Source organism: Phalangium opilio, unplaced genomic scaffold (genome assembly GCF_054372755.1).
Source record: "Phalangium opilio isolate 3A_F unplaced genomic scaffold, DU_Popi_V2 ptg000017l_1, whole genome shotgun sequence".
NCBI lineage: Eukaryota > Metazoa > Arthropoda > Arachnida > Opiliones > Phalangiidae > Phalangium > Phalangium opilio.
The window spans coordinates 5,883,501-5,903,169 of NW_028324151.1; the positions used below are offsets into that span (position 1 = coordinate 5,883,501).

The 19,669-nt window shown below is 36.0% G+C and overlaps 2 protein-coding genes across 4 annotated transcripts; one reads left to right on the plus strand and one right to left on the minus strand.

The window, feature by feature from the left end:
- Window positions 1-115: 115 nt before the first annotated feature.
- Window positions 116-7,810, minus strand: LOC149702718 (uncharacterized). 3 transcript variants are annotated; one of them, XM_089866606.1, is made up of 6 exons: window positions 7,679-7,810; window positions 6,377-6,687; window positions 4,992-5,396; window positions 4,854-4,926; window positions 4,514-4,783; window positions 116-4,274 (listed from the first exon to the last, which is right to left on the minus strand). In XM_089866606.1, the coding sequence occupies exons 2-6, from the start codon at window positions 6,617-6,619 to the stop codon at window positions 4,021-4,023; spliced, it is 1,245 nt and encodes a 414-aa protein (XP_089722732.1). In that variant the 5' UTR covers window positions 6,620-6,687; window positions 7,679-7,810; the 3' UTR covers window positions 116-4,020. The 3 variants fall into 3 exon arrangements, with proteins under 3 accessions (XP_089722732.1, XP_089722734.1, XP_089722733.1); XM_089866608.1 differs by having other exon boundaries at window positions 4,998-5,396; window positions 7,679-7,809; XM_089866607.1 differs by lacking the exon at window positions 7,679-7,810 and adding an exon at window positions 6,798-7,002.
- A 9,861-nt stretch (window positions 7,811-17,671) lies between these two features.
- LOC149702719 (pfs47 receptor-like) lies at window positions 17,672-19,304 on the plus strand. Its single transcript, XM_089866593.1, has 3 exons — window positions 17,672-17,831; window positions 18,708-18,919; window positions 18,990-19,304. Exons 1-3 carry the CDS (start codon window positions 17,816-17,818, stop codon window positions 19,239-19,241), a joined length of 480 nt encoding a protein of 159 aa, XP_089722719.1. The 5' UTR covers window positions 17,672-17,815; the 3' UTR covers window positions 19,242-19,304.
- The last annotated feature ends 365 nt before the right edge of the window (window positions 19,305-19,669 follow it).

Genomic DNA, 19,669 nt, shown 5'->3' on the forward strand with positions numbered 1-19,669 from the left:
AAACTTACACTTTATATTATTAATAATAATAACAACATCAAATATTCATAAAAAAGGTAAAAAATTAGCGCCATTTTCAAGGGGGCAAAAAGACCTATTACAAAAGTACCCGATATATGTTTTATAAACCACATTTTTTCAGTTTTATTATCAATTAAAAAGGAAAAAGAAACGGGGAAAAATGAAAACTACAATACACTGAAATATATAATTTTTTTTCTTCTTAATCCATACTTAATTAGTTACCAAGAAGTGATATCTAGTTTATTAGGTAGAAGGTATAAATTCGCCTCCACATTTATACCAGCTTTATCTCCAGTCCAAACGTATAGTAGGTCCGGGGTTAATCCCCGCCCCCTCTAAATTACAACCAGCATCTCATTGGTCCTTGAAAACTCACGTCAGCGCGACGCGAATGACCGCGAAAATTACAGTCATATTTTCCGACTGACGAGAGGCTGCGAAATAGCCCGGTGGCCTCCTTTTACGTCCCCCCTTGTATTTTGAAAGGGGGACTGGGACTATGGCTCGCGCGAATACTTAGGTATCTTATACCTTCTCCCTAATAAACTAAGTATCACTTCTTGTAATTACCAATTATATTTAAATCATGCTATCGTTACCGTATTTTTTTATTGGTTCGATAACATTTAAAACCTATATATATCACTTTCAAAAAAGTACGTTTCACGGAAAGAAAAGAAAAGAATCAAACAAACATGTTTCTTTTATAAAATACTCTTTCTCAAAATTTAAACAAATTTTTTTTTTCAATAAAGGAGTGAAAAGCTGTATAGTATTTTTGTACTCTTTAATTTTTACGAGAAAAATATTTTGAATCCTAAATAAAATAAAATTAATTAAAAAAAGTCGTATTTCCTATTACACCAATGACTAACACCCATTTTAAAAATGCCAGTTATTACCCGATTTTTTATATTTTTTTATTTCATTGTATTTTTTATATATAATATATATTCATTAAGCTAATTAATATTTTCATTGCCCCAAAATACACTTTATTTTTTTATCCTTTTAATTTTTATATAACTTGAGCTTTCAATAAAAATAATAATTAAAAAAAACCAAATTTTAATTTTATACCAAAAACTGACTTTCTCGAATTAAACCTACAAAATTTTTATTTTAATTTTTTTCACATTAAAAAAATCATATATACACAAAAAATCTAAATATCTAAATGTAATAATAAATATTGAAAGTACCTTTTTCATTTTTTTTTTATTAATTTAAAAAAAAAACATTTTTTTTGATATTAAAGTTTTATAAAACAAAAGTGCAATAATAATATTTCCAGTGATGTGCGAGTACTCGTTAAGTTCCCGAGTATCAAGCCGAGTACTCGACGCGATACTTCCGAGTATCAAGCCGAGTACTCGAGGCGATACTCCCGAGTATCAAGCCGAGTACTCGAGGCGATACTCCCGAGTATCAAGCCGAGTACTCGAGGCGATACTCCCGAGTATCAAGCAGAGTATTCGACGCGATACTTCCGAGTATCAAGCCGAGTACTCGACGCGATACTTCCGAGTATCAAGCAGAGTACTCGACGCGATACTCCCGAGTATCAAGCCGAGTACTCGACGTGATACTCCATAACAACATATTGAAACTCTAGAAAGTTTAGAGTAGTTTTTTAATTCTTAAATACTCTACAAGTACTGGAGTACAAGCAGACGACGTGCTCATGAGTATTAATTTTGAAATTAACCGGTTTAATGTTTAATTCTTCACTAACAATCATTTCAAATTGTTGGATATTATGTAACTGAAAAATCTTACTCCATTAATACTCTACAAGTAAAAACCAAAATTTAACCTCGATACGCGAAAGAATTTTTGATACTCGATATGAAATTAGTGTTGATACTCGGACTCTGTTCTAAACCAAAACGGACTCGGACTCTGCTCTGCTCTAAACCAAAAGGGACTCGGACTCGGCTCAAAACCGAAAAAAAAAAAACAAAAAACGGGACTCGCACACCACTGAATAATTCTTTCCGTTAAATTTATTTCTCATCCAGGTTTTTTATTATAAACTAAAAAAATGCTATACTATACTATATATGGTTTTCTTCCTGTATTTACGTAAGTTACGTATTAAAGTCTGGTTTATCATGTTTGAAAAAATGTTTTTATGTATCCCTTTTATTTATTTTTATTTATTTTTTTGGTTGTATATAATAAGGCACAGTGAAATATACATAAATTGCTAAAAAATTGTAATACAAAGTTAGAGAATACTTCAGTTGTACAAAAATCACTTTTTTTTCTTCTTCATTTAAATCTTGCACTTTTATGAATTTATTCCTTTTTTTATAGTATTAAATGTGTTTGTTATCCATTTTTTTTTGAAAATTTTCTCGGTGGGGGATATGGGGAATCAGCGTGTATACGGGCGAGGGGTGGATGGGGGGAAGTTAAGAGATTTCGCAGAAAATTGCATTGCACCTTACAGGGGAATAGGGGATCAATTATGAACACCACCATGTATGTATGTATCAAAGAGTCCGTTGAGTAATAGCTCAAAATAGATCTAGGTGTACGTTGCCTTATTTTTTTAATATTTATATATATATATATGTATGTATATAAAACCTAGGGTATTTGCGAGTGCTTTGAGCTTTGAGTAGAGTTTTAAAAAAGGTAGAGTTCAGGTGAAGTATCATTATACCTTAAAAGAACGGCCTATTTTTAAAATAAATTACCTCTTATTACAATATGATAATTAGCATTTAATTAGTCTTGAAAACTATCAAGGACTACTGCACCATCCGCCATTGTTTTAGCGGCGTCTGCTAAACCGAACATCTTACCACTACGTGATTTGTGTAATTCTCCCAAGGTCATGCATGGTTCTGGCTAGCAGACGACACTCAACTAATGGCGTTTGATGCAGTAACCATTGTTTAAGTGGCGTCTGCTAAACCGAACATCTTACCCTTACGTGATTGGTTGTATTCTCCCAAGGTCATGCATGGTTCTGGCTAGCAGACGACACTCAACTAATGGCGTTTGACGCAGTAGCCATTGTTTAAGTGGCGTCTGCTAAACCGAACATCTTAACACTACGTGATTGGTTGTATTCTCCTAAGGTCATGGTTCTGGCTAGCAGACGCCACTCAACTAATGGCGTTTGACGCAGTAGCCATTGTTTAAGTGGCGTCTGCTAAACCGAACATCTTACAATTACGTGATTTGTGTAATTCTCCCAAGGTCATGCATGGTTCTGGCTAGCAGACGACACTCAACCAAAGGCGGATGGCGCAGTAGTCCTTGATATTTTAAGAGTAAGACTAATTAAATGCCAATTATTCCGTAATAAGAGGTAATTTCTTTACTCTAATACTTTGAAAAAAAAAAAAAAAAAAAAAATGCCGTTCTTTTAAGGTAACATATCATTACGCTACCTGAACCTTTCGGTACCGATCAACTAAATTTAATTTACCAAAACCTCTTCCTTATCAAATATTTTTTAAAGCTAAATAGTAAATACTCCCTTTAACAACGCAAGGTGTCTACTTAAAATTATTTTACTTCGGATTAATTAATTAAACTCAAAGCCAGCCAGCCAGCCAGCTACATACGTCCCCTAGCAGCATCATCAGCAGCAGCACGCCCCCTTTATTATAAATTTTACCCCCAAATTATCTTTATTTTATTTTATAAAAGTTTCAACGCTAAAAATTATACTACTTTAACGTACTAAATTTTTTTCTATACAAATTTGCCCATGTGAAATATATATATATATTATCCGCTATAATTAATTTTAATCAACATAAAAACAATATAATAATAATAATCATCGTCCCCCCCCCTTTGTGTAAGCCAAAAAACAAGTAAAAAACATTGCCACAACGATCGACCATAGTTAAAAAAAAAAAACAAAAAAATGAATAATATATAATATAATATAATGAATCAATGCACGTCAATGTTTTAATTAACGTCAATGCACACATGACGTCACGTTTTAATTAACGCCACCAACCACCACTAAGTAATCTTTGTATATGCCGTAGCGAAAGGGATTGAAATTTGCGGCATCATATTAGCGTCACTTCGGCTCCTTCTAGGGTGTCTTCTATAATGTACTAACTTCTCGAAACAATGCACGTGAACACCAACATTGCACCCCGGACACCACTGTCTAGATCTTCTCCTTAAACCAGCGGCTCGATTGCCACAAACTATACAGTCTTTCTTTTTATGCCGCGGTAATTTTGTCAAAGCGTGTACGTCTTCATTGACTAGTAAAAATTAATTAACACACGTAAATATATTACGTGTAAATACTTACACCAATTTTTAGCGTTAACTTTATATGCTTATATTGAATAATATGCTTATATCTTAGGTTGTATGTATGCTTTTATAAGATAGGGATGCTGAAAGAGTAAAAAATTAATGACTCGTATCGTAATTATAATTAGATAGAGGATGAATAGATGATAAGAATATAATAATTCTTAATTGTTTTTTTAAATACCAGGGTTGGTTTCGTCCCCTTCATCCGCTTTCCCTTGTTCGCTGCTATCTTTATCATCATCTTCGTCATCATCCTCATCATCATGGGCTCCTAATCGACCAGAATACCCCGGCGGCAAAGTCATCCCTAAATGCTGTCGGACGGGGCTGGATGTCCCACCAAAGGCTAAGAGACTGGCCATTCTTTGAAGTTGACGATAAGATTCAACTTCTAGTATGTTATCGCTAGACGATGCGTCGCTAGTTTGAGGTAGCATTTGTAGCATAGAACCTTTAAGATGAAGAACCCAAAACATGAGCACTAATGTTTAGGAACGAACCCGACGACAACAGAATAACACCTGATATTGCTTTATCTGTCCCGTCATTTGCTTGTTCAGCTTCTAAAGAAGGCATTTCTTCGTGGCTATCATCCTAAACGAAGAATACATTCTCAGTACTTCAATAAAGGGGGATTATTTTCAAACTATGATATTCACGTTTACTTCATTCGGAGTGGGTGTCCCTTCCTCGAGTTTGGTTTCAACCATATCAGCGTGAATATTTGGTTCATGGGTAGGAGAGGAGTTATCATTACCAGTTGAACCCAAAGGTCTCGGTAACGAAAGGGCAGAACCCGATTCCTGTTGGTTTTGATTTTCAGATCTTTTATTTTTTTTGCAAGCTGGTTTTGGACCTCCGGAACCCGAGGCGAATCTCTTTTCGCTGCTAGTTTTTTGATGAGAGTTTGAAGTGGCGTTTAAGGGTTTTATAGGCCCTATTCTATTATGGGCTTCGCTTTCCGATAGCCCTTTAACTTTTAAAGCTTCGGCTGTTCGTAAAAAAGAAGGCAATCTTTCCTGAGCTATGTTTACTTCACCATGGTACATAAAATCAACCAAAACCTTAAAATGGTGAAGAAATATTAGATTTACGAGATAACCGCTTATTGGGGACGTTTTTTGTAAACTGGACTGTTGAATCTAGTGTTTCATTAAAGAAAATTCGTGGATTCAACAAGTTTGACGGTGACCCAATAAGGTGGCGCCATCCCTAACAGGACAAGTACATTTATAATGGTAGACCTAATGGAGCCCTTTAAAGGCAATCTTCGTGCTGACACACCTTCAACAAGTTTGACGGTAACCCAATAAGGTGGCGCCATCCCTAACAGGACAAGTACATTTATAATGGTAGACCTAATGGAGCCCTTTAAAGGCAATCTTCGTGCTGACACACCTTCAACAAGTTTGACGGTAACCCAATAAGGTGGCGCCATCCCTAACAGGACAAGTACATTTATAATGGTAGACCTAATGGAGCCCTTTAAAGGCAATCTTCGTGCTGACACACCTTCAACAAGTTTGACGGTAACCCAATAAGGTGGCGCCATCCCTAACAGGACAAGTACATTTATAATGGTAGACCTAATGGAGCCCTTTAAAGGCAATCTTCGTGCTGACACACCTTCAACAAGTTTGACGGTAACCCAATAAGGTGGCGCCATCCCTAACAGGACAAGTACATTTATAATGGTAGACCTAATGGAGCCCTTTAAAGGCAATCTTCGTGCTGACACACCTTCTACAAGTATGACGGTAACCCAATAAGGTGGCGCCATCCCTAACAGGACAAGTACATTTATAATGGTAGACCTAATGGAGCCCTTTAAAGGCAATCTTCGTGCTGACACACCTTCAACAACTTTGACGGTGACCCAATAAGGTGGCGCCATCCCTAACCGGACAAGTACAACTATAAGGGTTGAGAGACCCAATGGAGCCCTTTAAAAGCAATCTTCAGGCTGACACACCCCTTTCCACATAAGTTACCGTTAATCCAGTTTACAAAAACGATACAAATATCAAAATTTTCCGTGACTAACTTTTAAATCTTCAAAGGGCACATCTTTAAGAATAACGATAGGATGCTGGCACGGATGCTGAGCAAAAAGGCTATGAAAAAATGGACTGCAAGCCGATAATATCAGTTTGTGAGCTCGCAAACTAGCACCATCACAGGCGAGAGTAACATCGGCAAAGGCTTCATTGGTCAATAATTGCGAAAATACAGTCAATAAATTCGAATGATGATTCCTCCATTTCAGATTTAAGTGGTGACTCCCCATTTTTGGACAGTTCTTGGTTTTTAAAATTGTCAGAGCTGATATTTGGCTTTTTAACGTTACTCGTTCACCTATGAAAGGTTATAATATAAACCCTTCCAAATTTAATACCAATTTATAAAACACGAAAAATAATATAATATAATATAATAAAAACGGATAAAACTAGTATAAAATTTACCTGTCACCCGCTTGGAAAAATATTAGGAATAAACTGAACAGAATTACATTTAAAGGAGAAGTTAAAAAAAATATACTAACTATAATTTTATAAAACCCTGTTTTGGGAAAAACCTAAAGAGATCCTTTCTAACTCAGCTTCCTTTGGGGTAAAAAGCGGGTAAAAGTAGGAGGACCGTACGTAGAGAGAGACTGCCAGTGCCAGCCAGTACACTACACACTACGCACGGCATTAGATGGAAATAGCTGCTTATTTTAAAATACCAACCCAACTCCCACAAGCGGGGGCCCAGAGAGGCCGCGTTGGCAGCTTCATTGGGGGGCGAAAACCATAAAGGACGCAACTACCTAACTAGCCAAAGGTACCTACTTACTATATTTTTGCCTTTTAACCCCCGTGGGCCCCAACTAGGATGCGCCCCGCCGGAGATTACGTCGTGACTTAAGCCTAGGGCTTATAATTTCCTTACGAATTTGACCGTAAAACTGGTAACATTCTAGGCAAACTAAGACTGGTTTCGTGATGGTATATGACTCTTAGAAAAAAAAAAAAAAAGAGGGGGCCACGGATGATGAGGCCAACAAACGGAGGAAAAAAGACAAGGCTTACCAACTTGGAAATAAAAAGCCGACCGATAGTGGTATTTTCTAGTCTACAACGCGGGGTTTCTTAAAATCTATCGTTTCAAGTAAATGAAAAATCTACCCTTAAAACGATATCACGAAATCAGGCTTAAAAATCGCGAACTTGAAAATTAAAAATTACTAAACGCAAATACACTTTTGAAAGAGTTAAAAATTGAAGGGAGGGCGGGTTTCTCGATTAAACGGTATGCTACATATTATAAAATAGTAAAAATTAAAAAAAAATAATTAGCTTACCTTCGGTAACTGTGTAATTCGCCAAATACTAGCCCTACCCCCTTCACGACACTGCCTTTTCCTCCTTCGCTTGAACCAGCACTACTGATACTCTTGAATGACAATTATTAAAAAAAAAAAAAATTATAAAAATTCCGTAAATGTGATTGGATAAATTCTTGAAAAACCAAAGATATATATGCAAAACATTTTTAGAGTTACGCATTCTAGTTTGAACTTTCATACATATTTCTGCAACATTATACAGCGCCCCTATTAGAGACTGGCGGCGAAAAATGGAATGAATTGCGGGTATAAATTAAAATTAATATGCCGATTTATTGATATTTAATTCAAGTAATTTAATTTATAAATTAAGTTTGTAATTATTTTAATGTGCCTGATATTAATAAAGTTTTATTTTTAGAGGAAAAAATACGGTAAGATGTTGTCATCATCAATACACCTGTCTCGTAACAAGTTGGTTTGTTGCCAATATGTGCTTCACATTGTGTAAGGAAGTGACGGAAAAAATAACAAAACTTGTTAAAATGTAATTATATTTTATTTTTAATTAAAATATTGATACATAGAATATGAATTGAAAATATAAACAAAAGTTTAAAATGGATGCAAATAATTTTAATTTTTTAAAAATACTAAAAACTAACCAAAAATTTAAAGCTGCATTTAAGTTTTAACCTGTGTTCCTTCAATAAATAACTTAGTGTATTTAGATTTAATTTAAAAATGATTAAGGTAAAATGGCAGATTTTTATTTGAATTTAGTGCGTGGGTCTCTAGCCCATTACAGGTCATATTTTGTATTTATGACCAATAATGGTTACCGGCTCTCACCAACGCGGAGGTAGACCACTCCGCAAATGTTACCCAATAGCAATTTAGAAAAAGTAATTAAAACACTTACTAAATTGGTAATGGAAACTTCGAGAGCCCCCGAAAGAAAACAAATTTCTTTCGGGATTAACCTGAACATATTCGTAACAGGTTAATGAAAAAAAAATTACACCATAAAATATGATACAATTCAAAATTCTTTATTTGACACCAGTCTTAACAAAATAACTCAGAGTGAATTTTGATTCAAAGACAAAGTCACCGCGAACGCGTTTAGTCACAAATTCCCCTCCCCCCATGTAGGATTCACGTCGAACGCGTTTAAGTCACAAATTCCCCTCCCCCCATGTAGGATTCACGTCGAACGCGTTTAAGTCACAAAATCCCCTCCCCCCATGTAGGATTCACGTCGAACGCGTTTAAGTCACAAAATCCCCTCCCCCCATGTAGGATGATTCACATAGAACGCGTTTACGTCACAAATTTCCCTCCCCCCCATGTAGGATTCGCGTCGAACGCGTTGAAGTCACAAATTCCCCTCCCCCCCATGTAGGATTCGCGTCGAACGCGTTGAAGTCACAAATTCCCCTCCCCCCCATGTAGGATTCGCGTCGAACGCGTTGAAGTCACAAATTCCCCTCCCCTCCATGTAGGATTCGCGTCGAACGCGTTGAAGTCACAAATTCCCCTCCCCCCATGTAGGATTCGCGTCGAACGCGTTTAAGTCACAACGTCGATCGCGTTTAGTCACAAATTCCCCTCCCCCCAAATATTTACAGCAAACGCGATGATAGTCAAGTCAAACTTAAAAATTAAAACACTTAAAAATTATAACACATAAAAAGCAATGGCAATATTTTACAAGTAAAACATTGCCGTCACTTGCAATACAAAGCAGCGACGACGCAAGTAGGTGGGCATCCTAATGCATCTCTTGATGCGCCCAAAATCCTAAACGCATCCCTATGGGCCTACTCGGTGTTCGACAGCACGAAACAACCATTGCCCCACGGCATTTGCAAGCGCAATACGCACATAAACCCCAACAGCGGGAGGCCTACATTAGAGGCACCATCTGAAGGGGGTTCTCCCAATATAAGATTGTACCACGCGATTGAAAAACCAGCCAGAGAACAGGAACTTGCGTCCTTCTTTCATATGTCTCATGGAGCAAAATAATTGGCTCTGATCTTAAAATGGATCGAGCAGGCTGGATATTTAACTGTTCATTATATAATAAACAATATTAAACATTGCCGTTGTTGACTTCAAGGCTCAAATATGAGCAATCATGGCGAAGACACTGGCATACTGCTCGTGTTAGGAGCGTATGTTGGTTCTTTCATATATATCATGGAGCAAAATTGCTCTGATCATAAGCAACTTCAAACATTGACGTTGTTGACTTAGAGGCTCAAATTTGAGCAAATTATTGCAAAGACACTGGCATACTACTCGTGTTAGGAGCGTATGTTTGTTCTTTTTTGAACACTCACAATGAAGAGCGTATTTTGAGCTTCGATAGTAAATTACTATCAAGGGATAAGGATGAGAGGAAAGCGTTTGTTGAAACTGAAAGCTCCGAAAGGAGGACATAGTTTCAACAAGTAACATTTAAATTTTTAGCTCGTATAAGGAGCAAAAATTTTGAACTTTCTCATAAGGAAAGCGTGTCGAACTTTTAACCAAAAGGTACAAAAATCCAATTTAATTTTTTGGTGGTTATGTAATAAACAACCAAAGGTAGCTAGTGCCCTTTATGGTCAAAAGACCGGGCTAAAAACCACATAAGTTTATATATTGACCCGCTGTAGCAGCAGAGCTGAAACCTCAGCTTATTCGCTTCAAGCTATAGCATCAGGTTAATTTCCTGACTTCAAGAAGACCCTGAGTTTGAACGCGACGCGACGCGACTACAACAAAACGTACAATCGATATATTGGGAGAACACAAAGACAAAAGACAAAGTTAACTATTCGTGTTCAATGCCACAAACCATCATAAACTTTGAATATAAGATTCGCCATTTATGAATAGATTCGGGTATTGACCATTGCCTCACATTAGGAGGACTTTCGCCCCACATTAGGGGGACTGACGGTCTTGAAGCCTGAAACTGATGAGCTGTAACTTTAAAATTTTGTAGGTAATGGTTCAAATCGTTTCGTTACCCAATTGCTTCGCATCGGACACGCCCCTGTGCTAAGCCAGCGATTTAACGAGGCAATTTCGTAACCCAACTGGTTCGCTTCGGACAAATCCGTATGCGAAGTCAACGGGATAACGAGACAATTTAAACCATGGTATAGGTATAAGAACTAGCTAAGTACGGGGAATGTGGGCAACCAGGATAATAAGGTTTGGATCGAGCTATCTCAGGCTCAGAGACAAACCCATTATCCCAATTACCCACGGTGTGTGTTGTATTCGTGTTCAAACGCAGGAGGCGTTTGGTGTGTGAGAAGATCTTGAAGATGGCAATTGTTGATTTGAAGGTCTTTAAGAACGCGATTTGTACCGGTAACCTGACACCGCGACTAACCTAAACATTTCCCCTCCCGTCCAATAAATAACTTAAATCTTATTCTGTAGTTTGTAGGAATTGAACGCGGGTCTTGACACTAAATCCCCTCCCCACCAGTAAATCTCACTTGTAGGAAGCGATTGTAAGATTTCACGAGAGTTCCTTGACAACTGGACACCGACCTTAAAATACATACCCCTCCCCACCAATAAATTCGATAATTCTAATTGAGGTTTGTCAAACAAGGGTTATAGAACACGATTGTAGGATTTGGTAATGACTAAGGACTAACTTTCTGACCCCTCCCCACCACTCAATTATCTAACTTAATTTGCCTGATTTGTTTGTAAGCCAAGTTTTCGCGATTTGACATTTGTATGACACCGACTTAAACATCCCCTCCCCACCACTACACTATTAATAAACTTGATTATGCGATTAAACAAGCGCGATGAAGTATATTTCGCGATTATAGTTGAAGGCGATAATATCGATTTGCGATTATTGTTTAAGTCGATAATATCGATTTGCGATTATTGTTTAAGTCTATAATATCGATTTGCGATTATTGTTTTAGGCGATAATGTCGATTTTGCGATTATACGTAGAAGGCGATAATTGTTTAAGTCGATAATGTCGATTTTGCGATTATTGTATAAGTCGATAAATTGCGATTGTTTAAGGCGATAATATCGATTTGAGAACATTGCTTAAGGCGATGATGTCGAAAAGTAGTTAAAATATTGACAATATTTCTGGCAAGATATTTATCATATTGTATTTGATATATTATTGATATAAATGTTCCACCATTTTTTTTAATAAAATTCGTGTGTAGCAATAGTGTTTTTGGGGCAAAAGGATAGTTTACACACATGAAGGATACATTCATACCATTCACCCACGGAGGTTTGCCTACCTGGAAGACACTAGACAGAAGCATGTCCGCTTCTGTCCGCCACGTAGCCTTGCCTTCTGGTGTAAATGGTATGAATCCTCCATGTATGTAAACTACCTACAAGAGGCGTAATGCCAAACAGTCCTCTAACCAAGAGTCAAACTTGAAAGCATGTAGAATTGAAAGACATACACTTAACGAAGTCATTAATCGCATATTCATTCATGCTTTATCGAGTCATGGTTAATGGACGTACCAAAGAGTCATCCATTGAATTTTTTAAATAAAAAAAAATATCAACTTCTTGACTTGAGGTACTCATTTCTAAACTAAACCTGACAACTAATGGCTTACAAACTAGTCACTGTACCTCAACGACGAAAGTTCCTCAAACCTCCATTCTTTCCACAGATGACACGATAAGACATCCATCCTTCATCCAAGTACCTAGTGCCATAAAATCCACACAAGTGCAAATTTGGTCCATGCATATCCTCATTCATCAGCCAAACATCGTTACATGAGTATCTGAAACTTTCAATGCATTAATAAAACATGCCACGGTCCCAGATGGTAATATAATCCAAACAATAGCAATATTAAAAAAGATTCGTGATTTTAATTCACAGGTATTTGTTATAGTCTAAATGTGACTTCAACAACTTTTCGTCGCATTCAAAAAAAATTGTACATAGTTTTCAGACTAGGAGGATTCATACCATTTACACAAGGAAGCCAAGTTACTTGAAGGACAAAAGTTACATGTACTTTTGTCCTCCAAGTAGCTCGGACTACTTGTGTAAATGCGTATGAATCCTCATAGTCTGAAAACTATGTACGATCACCTGCCAATTGCAATTGGAAAATTCAAGGTGATATAAATACAAAACCTCAAAACTCGTTAAATATTTATACCATCAAGAATTTGACCGAAGTCCAGGTAAGATTTCATTTCTTTCAATAGTTTTTCGTTTCAGGTTTTCAAATATTTATAACATCAAGAATTTGACCGAAGTCCAGGTAAGATTTCATTTCTTTCAATAGTTTTTCGTTTCAGGTTTTCAAATATTTATAACATCAAGAATTTGACCGAAGTCCAGGTAAGATTTCATTTCTTTCAATAGTTTTTCGTTTCAGGTTTTCAAATATTTATAGCATCGAGAATTTGACCGATGTCCAGGTAAGGTATCATTTGTTTAGTTTTTAAGTTTCCAAATTCCCAGTTTTAAGCAGGTTTTTCTTTGATCTGCGTTCATAGGAACAAAACATAGGCTGCCGCAAATTACAGCGGTATTTTACCCATTTATTGTACGCCATATTGCATACCCGCAATAAAGCATACATTAAATAGGAAAATAAGACTAGAGAACTTTTGATTTCCTTTTCATGTGTCACTATGATCACATGACAAAATTTCATTTAAAAAAAAAACAAACAAAAGAGTTACTTCCCCCTCAAACAAGATCACAACCTAATTAATACAATTAACAGTAGTCTCCTATAGTCTCAGCCAAAAATTGTCATTCAATATATGCAAATGCAAATCATATTATAATTTCTTTCAACAGATTCTGACAAAAACGTTTTGAAAAATTCAACTTCCCATAAGACAACTCAAAATATGTGGCAATCAATATTTTGCAACAGTAATAGTCTCAATAAATAAATAAATATTTTTAGGTTAGGCCAAAAACGAATTTATGTAAGAAGAACGTTGAACGTAGCAAATTCACTCCCCATCCTCGCATACTTTATTGAGAAACTTCGTCTGCTTATATTTTGACTCCACCCACAAATTCTGTATATAGCTACTTCTAGAGATCGAATTTGTGGGTGGAGTCAAAATATAAGCAGACGAAGTTTCTCAATAAAGTATGCGAGGATGGTACTAATAAATAAATATTTTTAGGTTAGGCTGCTAACCACCACAATATCGCAGAACTAAATTCAGTATTTCAATGCATAAAATGTTTCAATCGATTGCATATTAAATTTTTAGGCAAATTGCCAAAACTTGATATATAATTTTCGTCACTCGCGTCGTCGCGCTGACGTGAGTTTTCAAGAACCAATGAGATGCTGGTTGTAATTTAGAGGCGGCGGGGATTAACTCCGGACCTACTATACGTTTGGACTGGAGATAAAGCTGGAAATATGGCGAATTTATACCTTCTCTCTGAGATACTAGATATAACTTCTTGGTAAAACATTCACATAATTAATGCAAACCCAGTTTCATAATAAAATAATATTTTGTTCACCAAAATATACTTTGATTATATAAATAATGGTTAATTATATAATATATAATAAATAATACACAATATTTTGAGGCCTAATTAATTAAGGAAACCTATTTCCATATAGGAATATTTTAAACACAAAACTTAAGATAATTCCTGAATCCTGGTTACGTAAAAACATTCTGACAACTCTTCCGCTAATGTAACTTCCAAAAAAACATTTTGATTTCTATCAAATCTCATAGCAGCTTCAATTGCATAATAAATTGCATAAATACTCTAATAATCTAACATATTTAAAAATAAAGCCACAAAAGAAACATTAATAGTGTCAACTTCTGTCAGTTTGCGTAGAGTTTTCTTGGCAAGATCAAGCTCAAGCCATATAGAGAGGAATAACATTTTTCATACCAAGAGGCAACTAACGATCAAGGGTTTAAGAATTGTTACTTTTATGGGCGCCACATAAAAGCCACAATTCCTGCCTTGAAATCTTCAGTAACCACTTGATAAGAAAAATGAGATTCGAATCGATCATCTGTGTGGTTTAATCAGAATCGTGTCAAGACAATTCAACACAAACTGACAGAAGTTGAACAATATCAAAGATTCTTCTGTGGCTGAATTTTCTAGCTCTAAACTGACAAACCAAGGCTTAAATATTTCTAGCTTTCACCTTAATATAGGGTCTTTGCGCGTGACGTCAAGTTACCTTCCCCCTTTTCTCTCCCCTTGCCGACTGCCCGCTCAGGCCACGTTAGGACGCCATGTTGACATCCCCTGAAAACCGGTTTTCACCCCCTATTTCTTCCCCCTTTTTACTCTGGCGGAAACACCCTATATTTCAATGTTCCAAATTTGCTAACTCAAACTAATTAATTGAAAGGCTCAACTGTGGTAACTTATGATCATAATGACCAATATTTTTACTCATAATTTGAAACTCCATGCTTCAAACCATTATAACGAGTTGTTGAAATCTTTCAGCATCAGCCTAACACTCATCTTTAATTTTAATGCTTAAATTGTGTAAAAGCAACTTCAAAATAAATAGTAATGTGGCAAAACTAACTATATCAGAATTGCAAGCGTAATCCAGCTTACGAAAATTATTAGGAAACGGCTCATACCTTAACATGGCCCAAGAATCCTTGTCTCCAGAAAAAAAACTTTCAAGAGTCCTCAGAAAAGGTCCATCTCTAAAAAAGTTAAAGAAATTAATTCATTAACATGCGGTCTACATTCTAAAATCACGTTGACTAATCCATTACACGCGAACATAGGCCAAGGCCTAATGAGCTGCGTTAATCTTACGTAATTAAGCTCGCCATATAATATGCATGCAATGGCCACGTGTTTGTGGTGGACAATAATTAGGCCTTGGTTAGGGTTAAGAAATTTTTAAAATTTATTCTGATATTTTGCCTTAAACTATAAAATTAGGAATTCCAATAATTTAAACTAGCAAATATCAATACAATAAAACTTTCAGGGCGCCAACTCTTGCAGAGAAATTTTTAATAGGAAAAATAGGATTCGCTAGGCGAAATTATAGGATTTTATAGGACCAGATTCATGAAATTATAGGATAATATAGGACTCTTAAATGACTAGTATATAACCAGAACCGACCAATTTTAATGAAATACTGCTTAATTTTTCAATTAAAATAGTATACAATGCCTTTGCACTGCTAAAAAAAATATCACTAACTATATCACATACAGGGCTCCCACCAAAACCTCAAAAATAAATAGGGGAAAAAGGGACTTTTCACGATAAAAATAGGGTAAAATAAGGACCTAAATTTTAAAAGTAGGAACCAAAAAGGGACCACTGGTAAAACAAAATGATATCTATTCTGTGAAAATATCACAAACAGACAGTTAGGAACCTATTACTCTTTTCTATTTTTTCGACAAAATAGGATATTATTTCTGACTTTCTTTTGTTTATATTCTTATTCTAAGGGAGCGGTAGGTAAGACTTGATACTGGCTCTAATGTATAAGGAACGTTTTCTGATTAGAAGTAACTATTTTCGTATCATGTTTACTGTTTTTAAAAAAAATCCACTGAACTAGAATTTGGGCCTTTACGGGGTTCGTAATTTTTGGAATGAAATTCCCTGACTTTTCCAGGTTTTCCCTGACCATGTTCCACAATTTTCCCTGACCATTTGCAATAACGTACAAGGCGAACATATATGAAAACCAGTCTAAATTCAGTCGAATAATTTTTTTACGAGTTGTTATTGTTATAAAAATTAGCCAATTAATTTGATTAAATTTAACATTAAGTAAATCATAAATAACCGGAGCGAGCGAAGCGAGCTCCGCAAATTTAGGGCTCTGCTTAAATCTCAGACAAGACATTTTCTGAGGTTTTTCTTAAGGGATTATAATTAATTACTTCAAAATTCTCAAAATATAGGACTTTATAGGACGATTTGTGAAATTATAGGATAAAATAGGACACTTTTCAAAATATAGGATTTTATAGGAATTATAGGACCTCTGGGCGCCCTGAACTTTCAAATACATTTAATTCTATAAATATCACTAAACTAAATCCTAATTATCATGAAAAGCGGCTACCAAACTTACCACATCAAGAGTCCATCAAAAACTGACCATGCGGATGAGGACCAACGTATAAAGTTAAGCGTAAAAATGTGCTGCGCCGATTTCTTGGACTGTTCGCTTCTAAAGCTATTTAGTGTCATTCCGCGCACACATTTCCTAGACTTGACTTCTAAAATTTCAAGCAGAAAAAAACTCCATAAAAATAGTTAAATTTAAACGTTTTTCAAATAATAATCAAATTGTAAAACGTATTAGAAAATAAAGGAATTTTTATGGTAAACGTTAGTGGAACTATTTTTCATATTATGTAAATTAGGGGGGACCCCAAAGTAAAACCGACTCGTTCTGTTTTAATTTTTAAATTTTTTTAAACAAAACCAAATTTTAGGACTGAATCCCTGCATTAATTAATTGTGGATATGTAGTGTAATTATAATTATATTTTGTGTTGATTGACATTCATTCTTAATTTTGTACGTTTAATTATTAGTGATGTCTCATGTTTTAGGCACGTTTCTTCTAGGCGGCAGAAAGAGGAGTTAGAATTTCTCTAGTAAGGTATCGCCCTCTGGGATTGAATTCTAATAGGCGCGAAATTCAAACTGGTACAGAAGGCAGTACATGCTTTCAAAACTCATTATTCAGCCTTATATACTAGCAAATAGGAAGTTTAAACGTGTCTTGTAAGGTTCTTAAAGCGTGAGTAAGCGTATTAAAGGGTGATTATGTACTAAAGCAATGTAATTGCTTAGTTTATTGAAATCATTTGTATCAAGGGTCAGGGGCGGTGGCTCGAATTTCAGTTAGACTGGTAACAATAGGGTTCTACTCATTTTAGACATTGAGATGAGAAGTTTGAAGTTTCGATAAGATAACCATAAATTACTCGTTCCTAATTTATTCGTACATAGAAAAAAAATATATATTTTATCGGTTTCAAGGTACAAAAACTGATAAAGATTTTCTATAAAAGCTTAAGAGTCACAGTTCAGTTTTTTCGCTTGTTCGATTGTCTTATCCGAGGAGCTACACTTCGTCAGTCAAGAAAATAATGGCCTACTGTGGACGTAAGTCGATAGATTTTTCTTTTAAATTGGATTTAATTTCCCAAACGTAGTAAAATTATTAGGGACCTAACCTTACCTACCCATTGAACCAAACCAAATTTAACCATAACCAAACGTAACATAACCTAACCTGAACAAATGTAACCTATCACGCATGACTACCTTCTGCTACCATGGGTATCAGGTTGCCGTTTTATGCCCAAAGTGTAGTTTAATGTGTTCAGTTTAAAGGGTAGGAGTACCATACCGAAATTGTTACCACCATAAGTTTATAAGATATGTTCATATGCAACATGAACTTATGGTACTTCTTTAAGTCAACCGAGGGGTGTCAATGATGTGAAGAAGAACTAAATGCAGTTCAATCTCCAAGGTCAATGCAGAGTGCAAAAGGGTACGATTTTAGATTCGAGGTTAGTTGCCAGGTTCAGTTTTCCAAGCAAAATGTACCCGTTTAATGGCGGCCATATACGCCCAAACTAGAATTCCTGGCTTCACTATCGTCTATAATCTAACCAATAATCTTATGTTATAAAAAAATTAGATTGCCTTCTTGAGTATTTGGGCTTGTAGACTTTCATTATAGTCAAGTATTTCATAAAAAATTTTTTTTTATCTAAAAATACCTTTACCCACCTTTCCAAATTTACCCCAGTTGTTAATATCCACGGTTAAAGTTGACCTTTGAGCTATATGGGAGGGTAATGAATTGATAAGCCAATCAGAAGTACCCGTCATATTTTGAAGGGCACGTCTCGCTAATAACAACGAGACTTACTTTTTAGGAAAACTGATAACGGAACTTAGTTCTGATCAAAGTTTGTCAGATTTTGTCAAAACCATAGATAACAAATACGTCAATAAATTATATTTCAGCAACTAGTTACCGCCCTGTAGCCGAATGGGTTGAAGCCAGTGGCGGAAGTATCCCGGACAACGCTGTCCAGGGAGGATATGACGTCAGTGATCCCATCTACGTCGGTAGAGCTCATCAACAGGGCGATATAATCCCTGGTAAAGTGGTACCCAGTCACGGAGTATGCTACGTTCCATATGCCGGGGATGAAAGAAGTAGTTCAGATTACCAGGTATGGGTTAAGACACACGATATCTTTCTGCAAGTGGTGACTTGGACCAACTTCTTATATGACGTTTTAGGTCTTGACCAACCCCTACGGATGTCAGTTGGAATGGCAATTCTCTTCAGGTTCTTCAATCCCACCTGGTGCTCTTCAAGGAGGACACACTAGCGACGGGGAGCCACTTTACATTGGTAGACACGAACACGAGGGTACCATGATTGTTGGAAAAATTCACCCTAGCCACGGTTGCGTTTATGTTGCCTATGGTGGATCAGAGCACAGTTATTCTGATTACGAAATTCTCGTTTGCAAGTCAATTGCCTTTTAAAGATGTTATAACATTGGAAGATGTCTTTGAAAACAGATTAAATAGTTTTTGATTATAAAATTATATGATTGATTGATTGATTGCCACGGCTAAATTATTTTCCTTCGTTTGTATAGCATCATAAGTTCATTATATATGTTCCATAAGTTTTATCACTGGTTACTGAGAGCTTGTCATGAAGTGACGTCAGTGTAACGTCATAGATTCGCTAGAAGCGCTGTCAAGGTCTTTGTTAAGGTGATATTTTTCATTCATTGGTGATTATAAAGGGGAAAGGCTTATGATTTATCTATAATAGTGCAAAGCGGATGCACTGTTTAGGGTAGGGCATCGAGGGGCTATTCACTCTGATTTTATTAAAGGTAAATAATTTAAGCATTGTAAAAGATATCGCTATTCACTCATTAGGGTAAGGTATAGAGGGGCTA

Coding starts and splice junctions, on each gene's coding strand:
- LOC149702718 (XM_089866606.1), bottom strand. CDS start 6,619: ATGGGGAGTCACCACTTAAATCTGAAATGGAGGAATCATCATTCGAAT. Junction 4,784..4,853: donor GACAGATAAAGCAATATCAG/GTGTTATTCTGT, acceptor TTCATCTTAAAG/GTTCTATGCTACAAATGCTA. Junction 4,275..4,513: donor AGGGGACGAAACCAACCCTG/GTATTTAAAAAA, acceptor AATTTTTACTAG/TCAATGAAGACGTACACGCT.
- LOC149702719 (XM_089866593.1), top strand. Junction 18,920..18,989: donor GAAGTAGTTCAGATTACCAG/GTATGGGTTAAG, acceptor ATGACGTTTTAG/GTCTTGACCAACCCCTACGG.